General features: G+C 39.3%; 1 protein-coding gene across 1 annotated transcript in view; it reads right to left on the reverse strand.

Moving 5' to 3' along the window:
- Positions 1-2194: 2194 nt before the first annotated feature.
- DDX10 (DEAD-box helicase 10) overlaps positions 2195-19707 on the reverse strand; it is a 169869-nt gene continuing 152356 nt past the window's right edge. Inside the window, exons 17-18 of the mRNA XM_057399703.1 lie at positions 13279-13412; positions 2195-2709 (exon numbers count right to left, since the gene is read on the reverse strand). Of these exons, the coding sequence (XP_057255686.1) occupies positions 2520-2709; positions 13279-13412 (324 nt within the window). The 3' untranslated portion in view covers positions 2195-2519. The remainder of the gene's footprint in view (positions 2710-13278; positions 13413-19707) is intronic.

A 19707-nucleotide genomic window follows, 5' to 3' on the forward strand; every position in this document is an offset into this window, starting at 1 on the left:
GGCAGTCACACTCTAGATACATGCATCCACCCGACAGCCACATCTGAAGTAGATGGGCAAGATGCACAAGAATTTGAGAAACAATGGTCCTGTATCAGACAGAACACATTTGAAACTCCATTATCCCAAAGCACAAAAGAAGAGCACTTGAAGAAATATTTTATGCAGACAATGAAAGCATCACAAGAATAGAAGTGCAGCACAATCTTTCCAATATACATAATTTAATTTTTAGTCTTACTGCTCACTGGATAAAATGCTTCTCTCACACCCCAGCATACAAATGAGAATATTCCAGTAAGAAACAGTAAATCTTTCAGATTTTTACTTACTTTCTCCAACAAACTAAATTCAACCTTTTCAGAGCAAAGACTTGCAAGGAGAGGCATCAGTGGATGTGCAAGCCAGCTGCTCACCACAGAGCACCATGAATTTACAAATGTCTTTAAGATGCATACACCACCATGTGTATTATCTACACTCAGCTCACCTCTGAATAGCTTCCTGCTGTGGATACTCCTTGCACTGCATTTCTCCATGACCACAGGAGCAGGACCTCTGTTATCCCAGCGGGGGGCATTTGTTAACCTTCCTCATCACATTTGCTGCAGCCATTCACCTCACGGAGCTTAAACACAGTCACAGTAGCACCACAGCAGATCCTTCTTCATTAATAGATTGATCAGCAATGCTGTTCCCAGATCACAGTATTTTCCAGGCCCACTGTGGCACTATAGACTAAACAACACTGTGCATCAGCTGCCAAGCAGGTCCCATCTTTCATGTTTAGCTGTTTGTGAAACTCGGTCATTTCTTCTCATTCCACACTGTCAGGAAGGCGCAGATGGCAGATGTGCTTTGTCTGTAATACTGTTTTTATGATCCCCTGCCTGTTGGCACAACAGCAGAAGCAACATTTGGAGACAAGAATTTGCAGTATATTTTCAGTTTGGGGTAACTGAGATGAAAGACAGCATAGGGTACAGGGAGAGGAAGAAAGGCTTGCATAGGATTGGTAAGATTTCTGTAACAAAACAAAAAACCAAAAATCCAAACAATAACACCACACCCCCCCCCAAAAAAAAAAGTAATCTTGAAAACAGAGGATTATTTACTTTAAAATGTTCCTCATAGAACTTCTTGAGACGTATACTTGTGATTTGCTGAAGGGAAGCAACAGGGGAAAGCCCTCGGGCTTTTGTACCTACTCAGTGCTTTACTATTTTGCCATGTAAGCTTCACTTAGACATAGATCTGCTGAAAACTAAGAGACACCACTTTCCATGTCTGTTTGCTCTCAAAAAACTTGTGTCAGCAAACACTGGATTTTCCTGCTCTCCTCTGTTTTCTGGCACAGCAGCTTTCCCTTTGCCTTGGTTGTTTCACAGATATGCAAAACTCTGCAGTTTTCATCATTCTCCATACTGCCTGCAAGGGTTTACCATGCTTTTTGCTGAACGATGTGCCAATATTCTTGACAGGGTAGTCAAGCAAGAAGACAGTGAATTTGGCTCACAGCTGGCATTTGGGCCCAAACAAGAGAAGAATATCAACTTAAATAATTAAGAATTTGGTATTGTATTAATACTTTGTTATGCTTCAGAGAGAATGCCCACTTCTTCCCTTCCCTGGGAAAGGACCCACGAAGCATACATCTTTTTGCTATTTATCAAGGTGCAGCAGTTATGGGTAAGCACAAAATCTGCAACAACCAACCATGGTTTGATGGGATGAAACGTGAAAATATGCTCAACACTACATTATTTTTCTTCATTACATTTGGCCATAACAAGAAATAGCTCACTTCCAGTTGTAAGCCTGCCACAAAATCTACCTGGTAACCAATTTTACCAGGCAATTTTATGCTCTACCTTTTTGTGGCATCACTGTGTTCTCATTCATATGGGATTCAAATGCAAGATCCAGTTTTAGCTTCTAAAAGTGGTTTCCTGAAGAGCCTAGCACCGGTGACAGAATCATAACAGAAACAATAGCCAAGATAACTAATAAATGAGAGACACCAAAGTTTACACCATGGCTTCAGAAATTTTCATTAAAATATTTTTTAAATATCTGCATGATACACAGAATAAAAATGCATTTGATTTGAAGGAATGACTTGAGCAGTCAACAATAGTTCTTCTTGAATAATTTTAGAACACATTTATCTTCAAAAATAACAAACCTGACAGAGTTGAGAAGGGAGCATCCTGGGTTTATTTAAAGCAAGGTTAAAACAAAAAAGATAATTTATTCAGAACTTGGGAGATTTAAAATTATAAACGTGTTACTGCAGAATGACATCTGGGTATTGAGGTTGAAAAGTTCATTTAGAAAGACTTATAAATCAAACTAAATATTGTCTGTAATCCATGAACTGATCTAAGGCAACCTCATTGCACACAGAACTCATTTATCTATGACCACTGGTACCCAGCTGCAGAGATGCCAAATTCATTTTCTGCAGACTACTGACAAAAAGTGGAGATGTCCCAGAAAGAAAATGGGCAGAAAAATAATTAGCTGCGACTGTTGAGCAGATGTAGTACAAGCTCTTCATCCTCTGCCAGAGAAAGCCCAGTATCTAATGGCAAACAGGGCTCCTCCTCTTGGCTGAACTTCGCTTTCTTTCTTTTCAGTGGCATTTCTTCTGCCGCAGTACTGTTGCTATGGCTTCTTTTCTTTCTTCCACTCTTCTCCTCAAGTTCACTGCAGAAACAAATCAATTAGTCTTTTTAACAACTGTGGTAATCAATATCATCATGTAATCAAACAATTCATTTTAAACAAGACAGATTTATGTCAAGATAAGAGCAAACAAAATTACAATTCAGAAGGGTGAAGCAATAGAAGCTGATAAACTCTGAATGTCTAAATTAGAACTGCTTTCAGGCCGAGGTGGTGGGGGCTATTCTGCTGTCTTTATTGATTACAGTACATTAAGATACCGCTATCAGCCTTATCTAATATTTTCGGTCCTACAGGGTGACAGACAACTTGACAGAACTGATACAATGACGTGTCAGTGGACCTAGGAATGCATTTGAGATCTTGTCTAAAATAAATATGCAACAAAAATAAAAATATGAGAACTGTCATTTCATTGGTGAATCCACTTAAGAGAATTTTGATTTGGGTACATCTCATTCAAGCCACACTTTGCTCTTCTTTCAGAAGCTTTCCCTAGAATCTACTAACCACCTCTTTGCCATGAGAGGAAAAACCCAAACCCGGTTATTTTCCCTGATGGATTCCTATTTTTCTGCTGCTTTTTTTAAGACTTGAATGTATTGCCTTTTTCAGCCTTCAATCTGGACAAAATGGCTGTTTTAATACTTTGACTTCCACCACATGGGCACATGACAGCAGCAGCAGGAAAACCCAAGCTTCCATGTATCTTTATGTGTTTTTTTGTCTATAACATAGAAAATTTGCTATAAATTATCTTATCTAAGATCAAAATAATCTATTTAAACAAAATCTAAGATACAATACCTGTGTACCAGGTTATAGACAGCTGGCTGTCCTATGCTGTAGGGTAGAATTCACACCAAAAAAAAACCATGGAATGCAACCCCTCACACCCCAGACCATTCCCTTCAAAGAAATCAACCAAAACTAAATGGCATTCTCAGATTTTCATATCTGTATTTTAAAGAATATAACAAAAATGAAAATGGAACTGCAAAATCTGAGTTTAGCCTTTTCTAAACTAGATGGTTAAAATCAGATTTTCAACTATAAGTTGGCAAACTTCTACCCCCAAAAACTCAATTTGCTTTAAAAAACTGTTTCAACACAAATTTTTAAATTGCCTTAATTTTTATAATTGCTGAAGTGCAAATGTAATGTTTGTGAAATGTTTTGTTCAGAAAAACTGTTTTAAGACTTACCCGTTAGAAGCAAGGATTATAACAAATAGCTCAAATTGGGGAATACTGTTCTTCAAACCAACATAGCACAGGAACCCAATGCCCAATTCAAACCACCTTCAGCTGCCTACCTCATTTTTCCATTAACAGGCCCTGTTACCAGTCTGTGAAAGCTGGTTTCACCACTCACTGGAAACCAGCCTATCCCAAAACACAGCAGCTTTCAAGAAGCTTCTGAATACCCTCTGAGAGGGAATGGCAACACAATGCTTCGCTCTCTTCCTGGCTCACATGCTTTTTGGCTGCCTCTCCATGGGGATGAAGTAGATAGATAGATGAGATCTGATGGCAAAATCTGATCTGATAGGTGTTTGGTAGCACACACCCTACCTTTATATTGTCCTTCACTGCCTGTTGAAAAGAAATAGTGTAAAGCAACCTGATCTAGAGAGATTATGTCCCTGCCCATTGCAGGAGAGTTGGACTCAAACCATTCTATGATTCTATGAATAGCCGATGACTGTGCACCAAATACTTTTCCTAAAATTGGGACATTTCAAAGCATGTATCAACTTTACTGGCTTTGAGTTGTCATGTGCATGGGAGTGGCTTTTCAGTGCTTGCTACCAACATTCATTTTATTCCTTTTCTGGGGAATGGAGATTCTATTTCTTTCTGTAGTGCCTAAGATGTTCTATAAATGATGAAGCTATACTGACAGTATACGGAAATAGTCTAAAGCACTATGACATCTCACTTTTCCAAGTGTCCAGTGTGGGTTTGGGCTGGAATTTCATGGTGGTTACTTTGATCAGGACAGAATCTAGGGGTTCACTTTAAAAGCATAAGGCTGAAACCTCATTAAGTAAAAGCATTTTTGCTTGTTTGCAGAGACCCCAATTATTTCCAGCATTTGAATGCACTCTGAAGCCCAGTTTGCATTCATAATTGACTAATGCTTCATCTAGGACATTAGTTCAAAACATGTTAGCAATTAAAGCAGAAATCTCACAAGCTATGAAATAGGAGACTTTAAATACAAAAATGGTACTAATTTTTGAAGTTTCAGAGGCCCATAGGCCTAGACGTCTGTAAGATACGTTTAAATGTAAAACACATTTATCAGGAACTGTGAGGTGTGTTGTTTTTTTTTCCACAAACAAAGGAATCTACGCAATTATAATTCATTTTCACCATAAGCTTCATAGGAAGATTATGCTGAGCCAAGCTATTTCTTTTTATTACTGAGAAATCATGGTGCTCAATTAGTAGTGCATCCTAAAGATTAGCAAGTGTATTTTCACACTAATTTGACCCTTACTGGGCTGTAAGTTGGAGAGGTGAATAAGGAGGAATGTGTAACACAGGAAGCAGCAGTGACAAAGCCACCATGTGATGACCAGAGCTAATGGCTTGTGTTTTCCTGACGCACAAAATGTAGAGGCAAAACAGGATTTTTATAAAGGCAACTTAGGAAGGAAAGCAGAATCTCAAGTGGAATGTGCAAATAATATGCACATGATTTTGAAATGCAGAGAGCAGACACAGTGCCTGTCCACAGAATGGTTTGCATTGGAAAGGACCTTTAAAGATCACCTAGTCCAACTGCCAACCATGTTCCTGCAGGATGGATTTTTACGAGTGGTGTTTTGGGTGGTGCGGAGAGGGGCTGTGCTGCTCTGGAGGAGAAGTCACAGATGTAGCTTTTATGAAGGGTGAAAGCGTCAATTTTAAAAGGAAGCTGGAAAATCACCAGGAGAGATGTCTGGTATCATGATGCCAGGGGGTACCCTGTACTCCATCTGGGAGCTTCTCCTTAGCTGTTTGGACAGAAAGCTCTTTGGAGGAGATGCAAGAGGTGTAATTCTCAGGTACACATGTAAAAGGGCTGAGTGTGTGAAAGCAGGTATACGTGGATGACTTTTGCATTTATTGTCAAATGAATTCTTCCTCAGTCCCCACTGACCAAAGGGCTGTCTGTCAGCCCACCCTGCAGAGCCAATCTTCTTATTGTTGGTCACTTCACATGGACGTAAATGGCTCCATATTCCTCACAAACATACAACCTGCTGTGCTACCAGCTGGCATCCACAAATAGTCAGGACAAAATAAAGCTATTCTAAGGTGAACTATTTTCTAACAGAACAACACAGTCAGAAAGCAACCCCATAATTGAGATCCAAACCAAAGCCACTGCATCTTTTCATCTTCTATTTATAACACTTAGAAAGCACCATGTGCAGCTGGATTACAATTCCTTCCTTTTTCCATCTGGTGCAATTCAGCTTTTCAGCCATGTGAATGACTTGTGTGGTCTGAAGCTGTGTGATGGAAGGATTTACTGGGACAGGCTGTGTTTGCACAGGCGAGGAGGTACTAACAGCTGACTTATCAACAGGCACAGTAATTTCTGTGGTCACCATTTGCACAGCTGTAACAACAAAGGACAATGCTATCATTTGATAGGCAGTGTTTATTACTCAAACACTAAAGCACGGCTTACAAATCCTGTCCCTTAAATAAATGCCAGCATATATGAATTTCATCTGGGAAACGGGGGATTTAACTATGACCCTGACAGCTATTCACCAAGAAACTCTAGCTAATAAAACCCCTAAAATCTCAAGTGTGTTTTGAGGTGATACCAGGAAAAAAGGAAAGCTTGTAATTGTTATTATCTAACTCACTTCTGGGCTTCAAGGTATATCTTGACAAGCTCTAAGGTTAAGATTTAAAGTGCTTGAGAGTCACACACTTTTGAAATGTGCAGCCACACAGCCAAGTTGCTGTTGTTTAAACAACGTGAGATCTACAGATAGGCTCTGCTTCAGTTAACATTTATCAGAGCTTGGTCTGGAGCCTAGTTTACCAGCACTGTTCTGGAAACAAACCAGCTTTGCCACTGAACTACAGGCCATGAGTCAAGTTTCCAGGCTGCAATATACTGCACAAGCCCCTTCCCAAATAAACGTATAGGAATAAAGAATTAATCTGCTAAAAAAATACAGTTAAGAAAAGTTAGGAATAATTTATCCAATAAATACTGGGATTTTGCTAATCAAACATGCTATGCCACAAACCTTTTTTCCATGTAATAAATTTTAATTCACAAAGCCACTGCAGCAATCCTAATGAAGATTAATTACCGCAGTCCCTACCATAAAGTCCAGTGCAGCTTCTTTCTTACTTGTTGTCAGAATGCCATAGCACACAGAAATGATAATGAAAATAGATTGTGCTGTGTTACTTCCTGGATCTGTACAGGCTGGATCGATGGGTTGTGGCCTGTGCTTGGGTCACAATAAACCCACACAACGCTACAGGCTTGGAGAAGAGTGGCTGGAAAGCTTCTTGGTGGAAAAGGGCCTGGGGATGCTGACTGACGGCTGTTGAACATGAGCAGCTTGTGCCCAGGCAGCCAAGAAGGCCAGCAGCATCCTGGCTTGTATAAGAAATATTGTGGCCAGCATGGCCAGGGCAGTGATCATCCTCCTGTACTCAGCACTGGTGAGGCCGCACCTTGAATCCTGTGTTCAGTTCTGGGCCCCTCATGACAAGAAAGACATTGAGGTGCTAGAGTGAGTCCAGAGAAGGGCAACGAAACTGGTGAAGGGTCTGGAGGACAAGTCTGATAAGGAATGGCTGAAGGAACTGGTTGTTTTGCCTGGAGAAAAGGCAAGACCTTTGGAGATGCTGCTAATCACCTACCTAAGCCTTGCATCCATTCAATCATCCTCAGCTTCATCTGACACTGATATTCTTCAAACTTGTTCCTCTCCTTTTCTTTTGTGTGACCAGTTGTAGATAATTTCTGAACTGCAGTTTCAATAAATCCCCATCACACTTCTCCTTCATTCATACAGACACTTGCTGGTGACACACTAGGGTTTCAGTTTTTTTTTAACTCCTTTTGTGTTTTTTTTTTTTCTTGGTATTCTCTTTATAAAGGCAGTTTCTGTAGTCAGCAAGTTTACAGGAACCATGGGAAGGATGTACACAGACCTGCAGAGCGTAGGTTACCAAATTTCAATAGGAAATTCTACCCTCAGGTACATTTGATATAGTAAGCTAGAGTATAACTAATATAAAGACTTTCATGGCATAAGAGTATTACTTCTCTGTCAACAGCAACCCAAGTCTCAATGTCCAACTTTGCAGCTAAATAGCATAATCAAGCCCTTAAGCAGACATTTTACAGTATCTGTCTTACAGTGCTTTCCTGGACATCACAACATTAAGTTCTGTCCTTCAGTCATAAAAAAAGTCACTGATATGACCTGAATAATACACATTAGAGGGAGCACCATGATTTGCACATAAACTATATCAAAAGACAATGGAATGGAACCTTATCAAGAAACACATAAAACTTAGCAGGGTCAACATCAGCATCCTGCTGCCAGAAGGTGTAAGAAACTGCAATTTGCCCATGATTTTCATAAATACAGTAAGGTACCCAACCAAGCAGCACTGACTGCTGACTTGCATACCTGTCAGCTGGTGACTGGCCATAAAATCACAAACAAAACAGTACCAGAACTAAGACATTTCTCCTTTCCCCTGATGTCCAAGATCTTTCCCATGCTGATCTAAGAGTTAATGTGATCAGATGCACCTTTTAAAAGATTTAAAGAAGGTAACTATAAGGTCAATTGTAACTTGGTTCTTCCCAACATTTTTATTTAAGGGATTAGAAATATCAGCAACTCAACATGACTGCAAAATGATATTTAAGAAATCCAGCTGCTTTTCTTCCACCCTATTCGATACACTTGAATTTTTCACCTCATTAACAATTTACATTGATAGCCTTAAACCAAATATGATGAATGTTGCTAGATATACAAAAATTAATCTCATATTACATGCTTGGAGTCATTAATTACTCTGCTTGTAGAGGTATGGCTGGAAGCGGATCTTATTCAAAGGCAAATTCAATTCATAATTTGTATAGCTCCCCCAGTTAAAAATAATGCTGGGGGTTGGAGGAGTGAAAAGATGGACAATATTTTTGACTTCTTAAACCATCATTAGGATAGCATTTCCCAGCCCCAAGAGCAACTCATCATACAATTCAGTGACAGCTGTAAGAGAGGTACCTGAGACATGAGTGTTGATTTAACAGAAACCCTTTCTTTCCACTGGCAGCAAGATCTTGTCTGTTCTTCTATTTATTCTTATTGATCTACCAGATCCTCATCATCCTCCCTCCTCCTCTCATGTATACATCCCCTCCACCTCATTCTTCCTTCACGCAAAATCAGTACCATTTCTCCATGGTCTTATGCTCACCACCAACCTCTTCAGGTACCACTTTCCATTATCAATAGCTTATTGGTCATTTAAATTCTCTTGCTTTTCGTGATTTCCTCTTTTTTTTTCAGCACTAAATTAATTTCCTTCACTGCATCTTCCTCTTTCAGTTCTGCCTCTGCTTTCACAAAAGCCTTCTAAGGGGTGCTCAGAGCACCTCACAAGTCTCTAGACATACCTATACTGAGCCTCAAAGTTGACTTCAGAGCTAGATAACAGACCACTACATTTTTCATCCACACACAACTAAATCAAATGTGGCTTCACTAACACTGCCTACTGGAAGCAGTCCTTGTCCTATCCTACCACACCAAAGCACTCTGGGACACTGCCCAGAAGAGGTCTAGTTGGCACCATTTGAAGTCACAGCAGATGTGGGCAGTGCAGACAATCATGTCCCAGCACTTAAGCCTGCACCCTGGCCAAATCCATTGAGCCTGTAAAGACATGACTGATGTTCCATAGGCAGGCCCAAGCCAGGATGGGATTAATCACCACATGCTGCACTACACTGGAGCCATCAATGTCTTTTAACTCCAAGTCACTTCTTTCAGGCACTCCTGGAAATGTAATTTTGTCGTGCACCCTTCATGTGCCAAATCTATCAGTACATTGTTGCCCACTGCTCTTGCCCTCATGAGCACCCACAGTTTTTCACTCTCCTCTTATTTTAGCATACCTGCCCTGGCTGTTCTCAACACTGAGACAAGGGGGCACAAAAATCACAAAACAGAATATAGAAACCTTTAGAATCAATTTTAAGTAATGTTAAGTTTGATGGCTTTGTAACAGTAGCAATGGAAAATTACTGAGGTGCATGATACTTAGAGAAAAAAATAGAGTACAGCTAGAGAACATACTGAGAATTCTCACAAGATAAATCGTTATAGTTGTGACATAGTTTAAGAAAAACAGTCTAGAAGAACAGGACACAGGGATAAGGAGTATCTGGGAACTGCAGGTGGCCAGGATAGGATACAGTTAAACTAACTGATAAGTAGGAGGACAGGAGGATTATTATGTCTCTGGTGTTAATGAACCAATTAAACTGGTATGAGCATCTACTGCGCGTGCTTCAAAGGCTGCCAGAAGTGATGAAGATTGTTGGAGGAAGTAAACAACCCTCAGAGACCACCACCACAATTTGTACGCATGCGAGGAACTCTCTGGAAAATGATGTAATCCATGCATAGCCTCATGAATATGTATGTATGCCCAGTGGCTATAAAAGGACTGCTTGTGTGGCAGTTGGGGGACACACGTTAGGAGGAGCTATCCCCCGTGTCTCCTGGTGCCACAGTAAAGAATACCTGCTTGTCAGCTTGAAAACTTTGTTGGCAAGTTTGTTCCTGGAGTTTTCTCCGAATCAACACTCACTTCAATTCAATTAGTATCCTTAGCAATGACAAATCCACTCCTGCCTGTCCCCTGCTATAATATAATACAGTACCAGTGTCTTTGCTATCTGCTTCGGGAAACTGCTGTGATAATAAATACAAAATTGTGGTCTTTGATGTTGCAGGTTTATCTGGGCACAGCTTTTTTCCACTGGAGGCGTGCCTAACCTGATGTGGCCTCTTCTAGAAAGCTCTGAATGTTGGGTCTAGCTAGGCTGTTTGAAATTGCTCTTTGGGTCCTGGTTTAACTCCCATTTAGTTTAAATGCTGGAGAAGAACTTGAAGCAATTCAACTCACTTCCCAAATTTCAATCCTCTTGCATTCTTAACAAAGGCTGAAAACATCTACTATCTATTTAATGGTCCCTGAAACCCAGACAAGATTGAAAAGCAGGAAAGTATTCACTCCAATTATGTAAAGATGGAGAAATGAACACAACCCTTTAAAAATCCCCCTGGAGGATGTTAAGGACCCTTCCTATTATTAAAAAGACAACCAAAAGTCAGGGCCAATAGCCTGAGACAAGAAGCGTGTCCTTAACTTGACAGGCTGGCTATGAAGCTTCAAGTGATGGCAGTACTTGAGACATGTCTGTTACCCCAAGAATGTCTTGCCGCTAACCAGGGAGCCCCCAGACTGATACCAAAAAAAGATCTAAATGGGCATGACAGGTTTACACAAACATTTTACTTAAAAGGCAAAAAAACAAACTGTAACTTTGTAGTCATAAAATGAATGCCAAAATGTAACTGTGTAAGTCAGTAGGGTTTGTGCGGCAAGATACTGCATGCTGAAAATCGTAACAAAACTTACATTTTAAGTTTCTTTGCAAGAATAGCTTTGAGATTTTAAGTGGCCATCAATTATATATTTTCAAACATACAGAATATATGAAAAATACTGAGGAAAATATTTTGTCAGAAATTATTACTACATCCCTGTCTTCCTTTTTATTTTTTTATGTTCTTTCTTTTCCAACCTACTTCACAGGAAGGGGAAAGGACCAAAACCCTAGACCTCTGAGTCTTAGCTCTGCTTGACAGCAGACACTCTGACTCCAGAGGCCAGATCAGCCATCGATTCCAAAAGAATCTGCACTGATTATCACTGTCCATCTCTGACAAGTTTTATTCTTAAATCTTAGCTAATCTTGAGTCTAGCTGACAGCTTTGGGGAAAGGATCAATACAAAAAGTGATGTATGAATAATAAAAAAAAACAACAAAAGAAGTGGTGTCTCCTGGGTAAATGGTTACTTAATAATACTGAAAGCAAACTGTACAAAATTCCCAACTTCAAACTGGCCCCACTACTTTTACAAAATATTTATTAAGTAGTTATGCTATAAAACACCATCTTGTCAAGACAGCTAAGTCTAGCTAAGGCTACAAGTTGAAAAAATGCAAAATCTTGTTTAAGAAACACAGCACTAAACCACCACTTTTTTTCCTACAGGAAGTACACAACAATTTAGCAAGAATTAGGAAATGCTGAGGTAATTAAATATTTAATAGCTAGTGTTGTGACACTACGTTTTCTATACTCAGTTTCTGGTAACTCCTTCCCACCAGTTCAGTTGCCCATCATCTTAATGGATTTCAGGAATATGCCTTTCAGCAGTAATGTACACACCAATAAAGGAAAGCGTTGCTCAGTATCCAATCATGTACCAAAGTTTTACTTGAGATCTTCTCAATAAACTCTTAGGTTTACTCCTTCCAAGAAACAAATTATCAGTAAATATCAAGATTCCCCTTTATTTTATTACCTGCAGCAACAATTCTCCATGTAGGACTGCACCAGTGCTGGTTCAGTCATTTTGCCTTTGAGAGCAAATTCTGAGCTCCAGTGCATGCTGAAGCAGCCTGCTCCTGAAGGGCATGCACCCCATGGGAAGGGACTCAAATTGGAGCAGCCTGTGAAGAACTGCAGCTTGTGGGAAGGACTCACACTGGAGAAGTTCTCACATGGAGAAGTGTCTCTTCTGGGTGGGATCCCACGGTGGAGACGGGGAAGAGTGTGAGGAGTCCTCCCTTGAGGAGGAAGGAGCAGCAGAAACGTGTGATGAACTGACCTCAACCCCCATTCCCTGTCCCCCTGCACCTCTGGCACAGGAGGAGGTAGAGAAATTGGGAGAGAAATTAAGGCTGGCAACAAGTGAGAGGTCGGGGGAAGGTGTTTTAAGATTGGTTTTATATTCTCATCATCCTACCCTGACTGAGTTGGTGATAAATCAAACTGATTTCTCCAAGTCCAGTCTGTTTTGCCTATGATGGTAATTGGTAAGTGGTCTCTCCTTGTCCTTACCTCGATACACAAGCCTTTGGTTGTGTTTTCTCCCCCCTGTCCATCTGAGGAGGGCAGTGACAGAGCAGCTTTGGTGGGCACCTGGTGCCCAAACAGGGTCAACCCAACACAGAAACACGTAACACCTCCAGGGAATTAGTTAGGATTTTTGCATGTGGAAAAGTCTGACTGAGATCACTTCAATACTGACTCAAAAATCTTATACGTCATGAAAGAAAATTAACAGCCTTCACCGCAGATTTCATTTCAGCACCCGCCTCACAAGCAAACTTAAAACACTAAGTCCGGGGAGCAAGACAGTGGCTGTAAAATGAGATCCTCACATATATATGAAACAGTTTCTAAAACCCCTGAGCATTTCAAAATGAACACAGAAGATGGGTACATACCTATAGCTGTCTTCGCTTTCTGAATTCTGCTCCTCATCAGAATCTTTGTATTTATCAGGATCTGGAAGAGTACTTGGATCAAACTCTTCTTCACTTCCACTGTGAGCAAGAAAGGCCACTGTTTCCTCTTCAGCCTACCAGGTGACAAATGGAGAGTTACAAGACAAGCAAACAAGTCCATGTTACTTGCTACAAGCACATTTAATAGGGATGCTGAAACAAAAACCACTGCCCTCAACCGCAGTCAAAGCCACTATAATTATAGCCAGGAAAACAGAGTAATTTCTGTCATTATCAATACACTCCCCTAAGGCTGTTTGTTAAAGGTTGAAGAGATATTATTCAAAAAGCACAAGGATTTGCAGTCAAATTATACCTTCACAATATTGTCATCTGAAATCTACCAAATGTAAGAGAGATTTGAGCAGGAACTAATTGACAGTTATCTGAGAGCAAGTGTTTAAGTAATACAGAGCTTTACTGTCTCTCAGAAATGCACTGGCAAAGAGATAGGAGCTTGTGGACACATTAATCACTGCTGTAAGCTGTATTTCACCAGATACTCGATTTAAAACTCATCTGGGTGTCCCTGCAGTTAAAAACCAAAAAGCTGCTTACGCTAACTGCTCTAAGGGAGTCTCAGCCATTCACCACAAGTGATATATGTGCTTCAGACTTCCCCCCTAACCCCCACATCCCTCCTCCCTGGGGCTCAGCTTCCCTCCATCTCCTCAGGATGGGCTGCTGGCTTTGGCAAGTTTTCCTAGGTTGTAGGAACACCTCACTAACTCCTTAACAAGGAGGGCACAGAAGATGTCGTTCCCTAGAAGTCTTGGATAACATAATAAATCTGACTGCTTCTGCAGATACAGATTCTGGTCCATGCAGTCCTGAACTGATGGCACAACTTCTGTGAGTATTTGCTAACAAGCACAAAGAAAGCAGATGGACTAGAGGGCATATACATTTGTATATGCACAGTAAAATGCCAACAGAAAGCTTAGAGGCATTTCCAAAAATATGAACCCTAGATCCATGCATATTTATGCTGAAAAGTAAAAACAAATGCAAAGAAACTCTCATTAAAGACACGGCTAGATTTTGTTTATAGATCCAATCAACATGCACACAGCTGAGTTCCCAAAACAGTACTCATTTAAATGATCCTTCCCTCTATAAATAACTTCACATCCTTAAATATTTAAAGTTCATTTTTGTCTGATTTTTCACCAGTTCCATCTATCACCAGGTTTTAAAAGAACACTGTCCTTATGTGCACACACCTCACCACAATAAAAATAAATTAAAAACAAAACAAAAATCATACCAAGTGTCCCTTTCATATCTGCATATAAAGAAAGTGAAAGGAAATGAGCGGGTGAAGGGGAAGATTAGGGTCGAGTGCAAGAGTCCCTTATTGCTTATCCAGTGACACTTCTGTAGTGCACTAAAAGAAGCAGAAAAAAAAGGGATAAAAGCCAGATTTGCAATCAGAAGGCAGAAGAAAAACATATCTTTTTTTTTCTTTACTATTCTGAAATACAAATAAAGGTAATTGTATAGCTGGGTATATAAAATCACCAAGAGCATCATCACACTCAGTTGCACTGTAAACTGCCTAAGGTAACACAACCACTGACTGAAAAGCATGTTGATTACCAGGAACTTCAGATGCTACTTCACAACAAAGCTGGTTTTGGTTTTGTGGGGTTTTTGTTTGTTTAAGTACTCTTTTGCTTACAGGAAGTATCTTCTAGCTGCTTATTTAGTACAATATTACAAAGTGCTAATAACTCAACAGAAAACTATTTTGAACATCACCTTTCTGTTAATGAATTTCCATATCTGAAAAATATGCTGCATTAAATTGTAGTTTATTTAAATTTCTTTAAACACTAAATATTTGCTCTTTACTTGTCCCTTCCACTGCATCTATTCTTTCAGTACAAGTGGTGAATACCAATTACATATGGGGGTAGGGAGTATTCAAAGCTGTTGTACGGAACAAAGTATTTTTGCAATACTAACATTTATTGGCAGTCATCCTTTAAGACTTGGGCTGTTCATGCATATTCTCAGTTACGACAGTAAGATGTTGAGACTGCACTGCTTTCTAAGTTTTGTAATTTATATATGCTCACATAAGACAATTCACATTCACAGATCAAACCTTCACTTTTAGGTCACATTGGTATTTATTCTTTCCAGCAAAAATTTGCAGAGGTGTGTTCAAGATAATGCTTACTATAACAAAAGAAATAACTGGCAAAAATACCTCTTTAAAGCCATCAAGTATCACAAGGTCATACTTCTTTTAAGTATCACTGCTACATATTCATTGAAATATTCATAATACCCTGAAATTGTCAAGAACTTGAACATGAGCATTTATCAACAACAGAAACTCATTATTTTCCCCCTCTTGCTTTAAGTTTGTGTCAGCCATTCAGGAAGAAGAAATCTTCTGACTTAATTTCATATTATGCACCACAAGAGCTGGAGAAAAAAAAAAAAAGCCAACAGTAAAATCACAGTTCAAGGTAACTATCATAGAAGTTTTTCAGATAAAAATAGGGTATGATTTACAGAATCAGGATTAGAACTTTCTTAAAGTAATCACCATCAAAGATCAGATTAACTGAAGGACAAGTTTTGACCACCTGTACTTCTTGTCAAAGGTCAGTGACAATGTGCTCTGGAGTGTGTATCAATTACAAAGTTCAACCGTGGAAGGAAACCTATTCAGACATCAGCTCAGGCTGGTCAGGAGAACAGGATTCAGTGGCAATCACCTGCTCACGGGTGACAAGCTCTCTTTTTTTTTTTTTTTAATACCAGATTGTCCCATGCATTTTGCAATCCAGTTCCATCGAAACTTTGCACAATACTTTCAGTTTGAACGTGGCATTTCTGCATTCACATGATCTCCCTCTGAGGCACACAGCGATTCTTCCTACGCAAACTCAACATTTCAGAAAAATTCAACAAAATTTTAGTGCTAGAGATTTTGGAAACCTTGCTGCCTTCAGGCTTCCACACTGTACCAAGTAGACAAGAATGAACACACTCTACACCTTACTATAGCCATTTTGAAAACACACACTAGATGAGGCAAACAGGGCAGATTCCCCTAGAGATTTTTTCCTGCTTCTCGACAGAGTATTTCCAATGCAGCTTCTTATTGTCTTTATTACAATATATAATGACGACTTCCTCTCTTTGTAAAGAAGGCAGGCTAAGAGATGCTAAAAATGAAGAAACTGATGTTCCTTTTTAGGAAAACAGATACTCAAGGGACTCAAAAGTTCAAAATAGCAGAATGATGTCTCATTTCTAACAGGTATTGGGCACTCCAGTGCAAACTGTTACAATCAGATAAAAAGGGAGAACTAAAAAAACAAATTAATAAAACCTGCACTTGCACAAAAAATGTTCTATTTTCCAAGATTTAATTTATAGAATACATACCTATTATAGTATTTAATTTACATCTAATTTAACAGGTGTTTCATTTTTTATCCAATTACATTGTCTTTTATGTTGCAATTTAACATAATCCTCTGAGTAATCTATCAGTTCCTAGCAACCAGGTTGAAGGAAAGAAATAATTGTTTAGGCACTATCAGTTCTGTCAACAGTACTTTGTAAAGCATAGTTGAAGAATACTTCTAATCAGCTAAGACCAAAGCATTTCAGGTTTGTTTTGAAGTTGAACAGACTTGAGTCCATCAACAGTCATACAATATTCAGTTCCTTTTGAGATCTGCCACTCTTTAGTTTTTGCTAGTAACATGGCCTCTCCCAGTAAGTGGTGTTTGTGATTTTAATGCTAAGAAAATGTAAGATTTAAACACTGCTAGGAGGTTACCCCACACAAGTATACAACTTCTAAAGATTTAGCATATTACTGCTCATATAAAAAGATATTTACAAATACAATCCCTTTAATGATCTGACAGCCTTTCAGATTTTATTTTCTTCTTTTTGACAATTATTTTTCAGATAAAAATGGGACTTGTTTCTGCATCATGTTTATGATGGAATGCATAAAGAGAGGCTTTGTCCTTTAGAACACCTTACTCTGGATTCACCTGATTGCCTCACAGGGTTGGGTTTTTTTCATAGCCTGTACCCCCAACACACAACACAATGTCCCCAGTTGATGTATAGTTGCTCTGATATTTCATCATCTACAGCACCCCAAAGGAATACAGCTCTTCTGGCAGTTCACAAATAGAAATACAGCCTTTGATGCAGCTAGGGTGTTTGATCCAACAGTTGCTTTGAAGATCAAATCCAAAGCCCTAGACAATACTGAAAACTGAATGGGCACCAGTGGAGTGAACCAAGTGCTAAGCTGACACATACAGGACTGCCTAAATCATGCTGAAACTGGACAACTACATTCCATGTCATGTAACTCATCAATAGCCTTCAAATCAAAACTCAGAAAGTATAATTTCCATTGAGGGAAGGAACTTGCAAACCAAGAAGGAAAGGGCACCTTTTGACCACATTTCTAAGTGTGCAGTGGTGTCTAAGTTTAACCTTCATGAACTGTAACCAACTCGTGAGCTTTCTTCCTGTTGTCTTCTATTCTTTGTCTTCTACATTAACATTGAACATTAATTCTTCTAGGTGACACACACGTCGATTCCACAATTGGTTTTTCCACTCCTCCTAGGCTTGTTTCTTCTTATGAATAAGTAGGAAGTGGTACACAAATGAGTGGGAAGAGGAGAGAACAAGTTGTTGTTGCAGGACTGTCTGTTACCTTGGTCTACAGCACACAGGTGCACTCAAGGCAAACCACACAAAGGAGATGATGTAGACATGAACAGTGTCAACTGTTTCAGAAGGACTGGCCAAATTCCATGGGCCTGACGAGGAAGGCCAGCAGCCAAAATCTGGAGAAACCGAGGTTGCAGGTTAGTCAGATAGACATAGTCTTTGCACTATGATGATCTAACTGATCCTCAGGCTCTGGAAGGAGTTAGCCATAACTCCTAGTTTTCACATCACTTTGAAGGAGATCGTTCTTGGTTTTCAGAAGAAAGGACAGACAACTCTTAGCTTCATCTTCAAATCATTCACAGTTCCAATCATGAGCAGCCATGGTTCAATTTCATCCAGTGATTTTTTCTTTTCTAAGCCATCTAATAACTTGAATAATACACTTAGCCTATTTCAGCCAGCAGAATGCCGCTTTTACCAGTGGTCTCCAATAACGCACATGAAAATACCTGGTTTTCTTTCTTGGCATTCCTAAATGCCCCACATTTTATGGTCAATGAATGGGTAAGCCTGTGTTGCAAACTAGCTCACACTGAGGCGCATATACTGACTTTCAAATCTTTGTTCTGAAACTATAGCCAAGCAATTTGTGCTGGAAATGGCTCCTGCCACAAGCACAGTTCAGAACCATTGAAAAAACAAAAATCACAGAAATTTCCAAACATTCACTTCTGGATTTTTTATACTGGCAAAGCTTCTGTCATTTTCACACTAGTAAGTATACGTTTTATCTGTAGACTTGATCGCTACAACGTACTTACAGTCCATACCAGAATTAACAGCAGCATGATGAATGTATATAGAGAAAGATAACATAATTTACTAAATATACGATTAGAAACTCATCTATCTCAAACAGAATACCGAGAACTTCTAAATCTACTTAGAGACTTTTTTTTAATGCATTTGCTCTTATCTGTATTTGAATTGCAATGGGTACATCTTACATCTTATGCTTTTCATTTTTTTTAGTTGCTTTAAAAAGAGTCATGTGCAATACACAAAATTTCTTCAAGTTGTCACTAGCCACAATTATCGATGCAATTTTAGCAAGAGGGCACACTAATATAATTCTGGTGGAAAGGTCAGGATAAAATGACGATACTGTTAACTTAGATGTAATTCATGTTATGGACATGAAAATAAACTTAAAAGAAACTAAGCTGCTAGGTGGATAGCACTGGAAGCAAAACATACACTGGAATAGACGAAATTTAGACAAGCAGAAGGGTTTAACTTCCCGCACATACTCTTGGTTTCAGATTACTGGTACACAGATTTCACAGGAATGGAAGCTAATAGTACCAGTGTAATGAAATATGGGCATGATCAAACAATTGGTTTATTTGTCATAACAGATCAAACCTGGGACCTTCAGTACCATAAAGCCTCCAGAACTTAACAGAGTAGTAGCTTTGGCAAAGTACAAAGTTTCCTGTGCCTCTCATGCCAGCAGCTAGACAGAGATGCTACCACGCACATTAAAGCCCTGTCTGAAACAAAATTGATTTAAAGCATTTAATAATGGAATGGCTTCAAACCAGAAAAGCCTAAACAATTTTCATTTTGAAATCTTTTTAATGCTAGGTTGTTAGGGATTATTTTGCTTGCAAGTGGGCAAGTAGTACCAAAAAA

Source organism: Pezoporus wallicus, unplaced genomic scaffold (assembly GCF_028554395.1).
Source record: "Pezoporus wallicus isolate ANWC-B61680 ecotype Strahan unplaced genomic scaffold, APGP_CSIRO_Pwel_v1 scaffold_6446, whole genome shotgun sequence".
NCBI lineage: Eukaryota > Metazoa > Chordata > Aves > Psittaciformes > Psittacidae > Pezoporus > Pezoporus wallicus.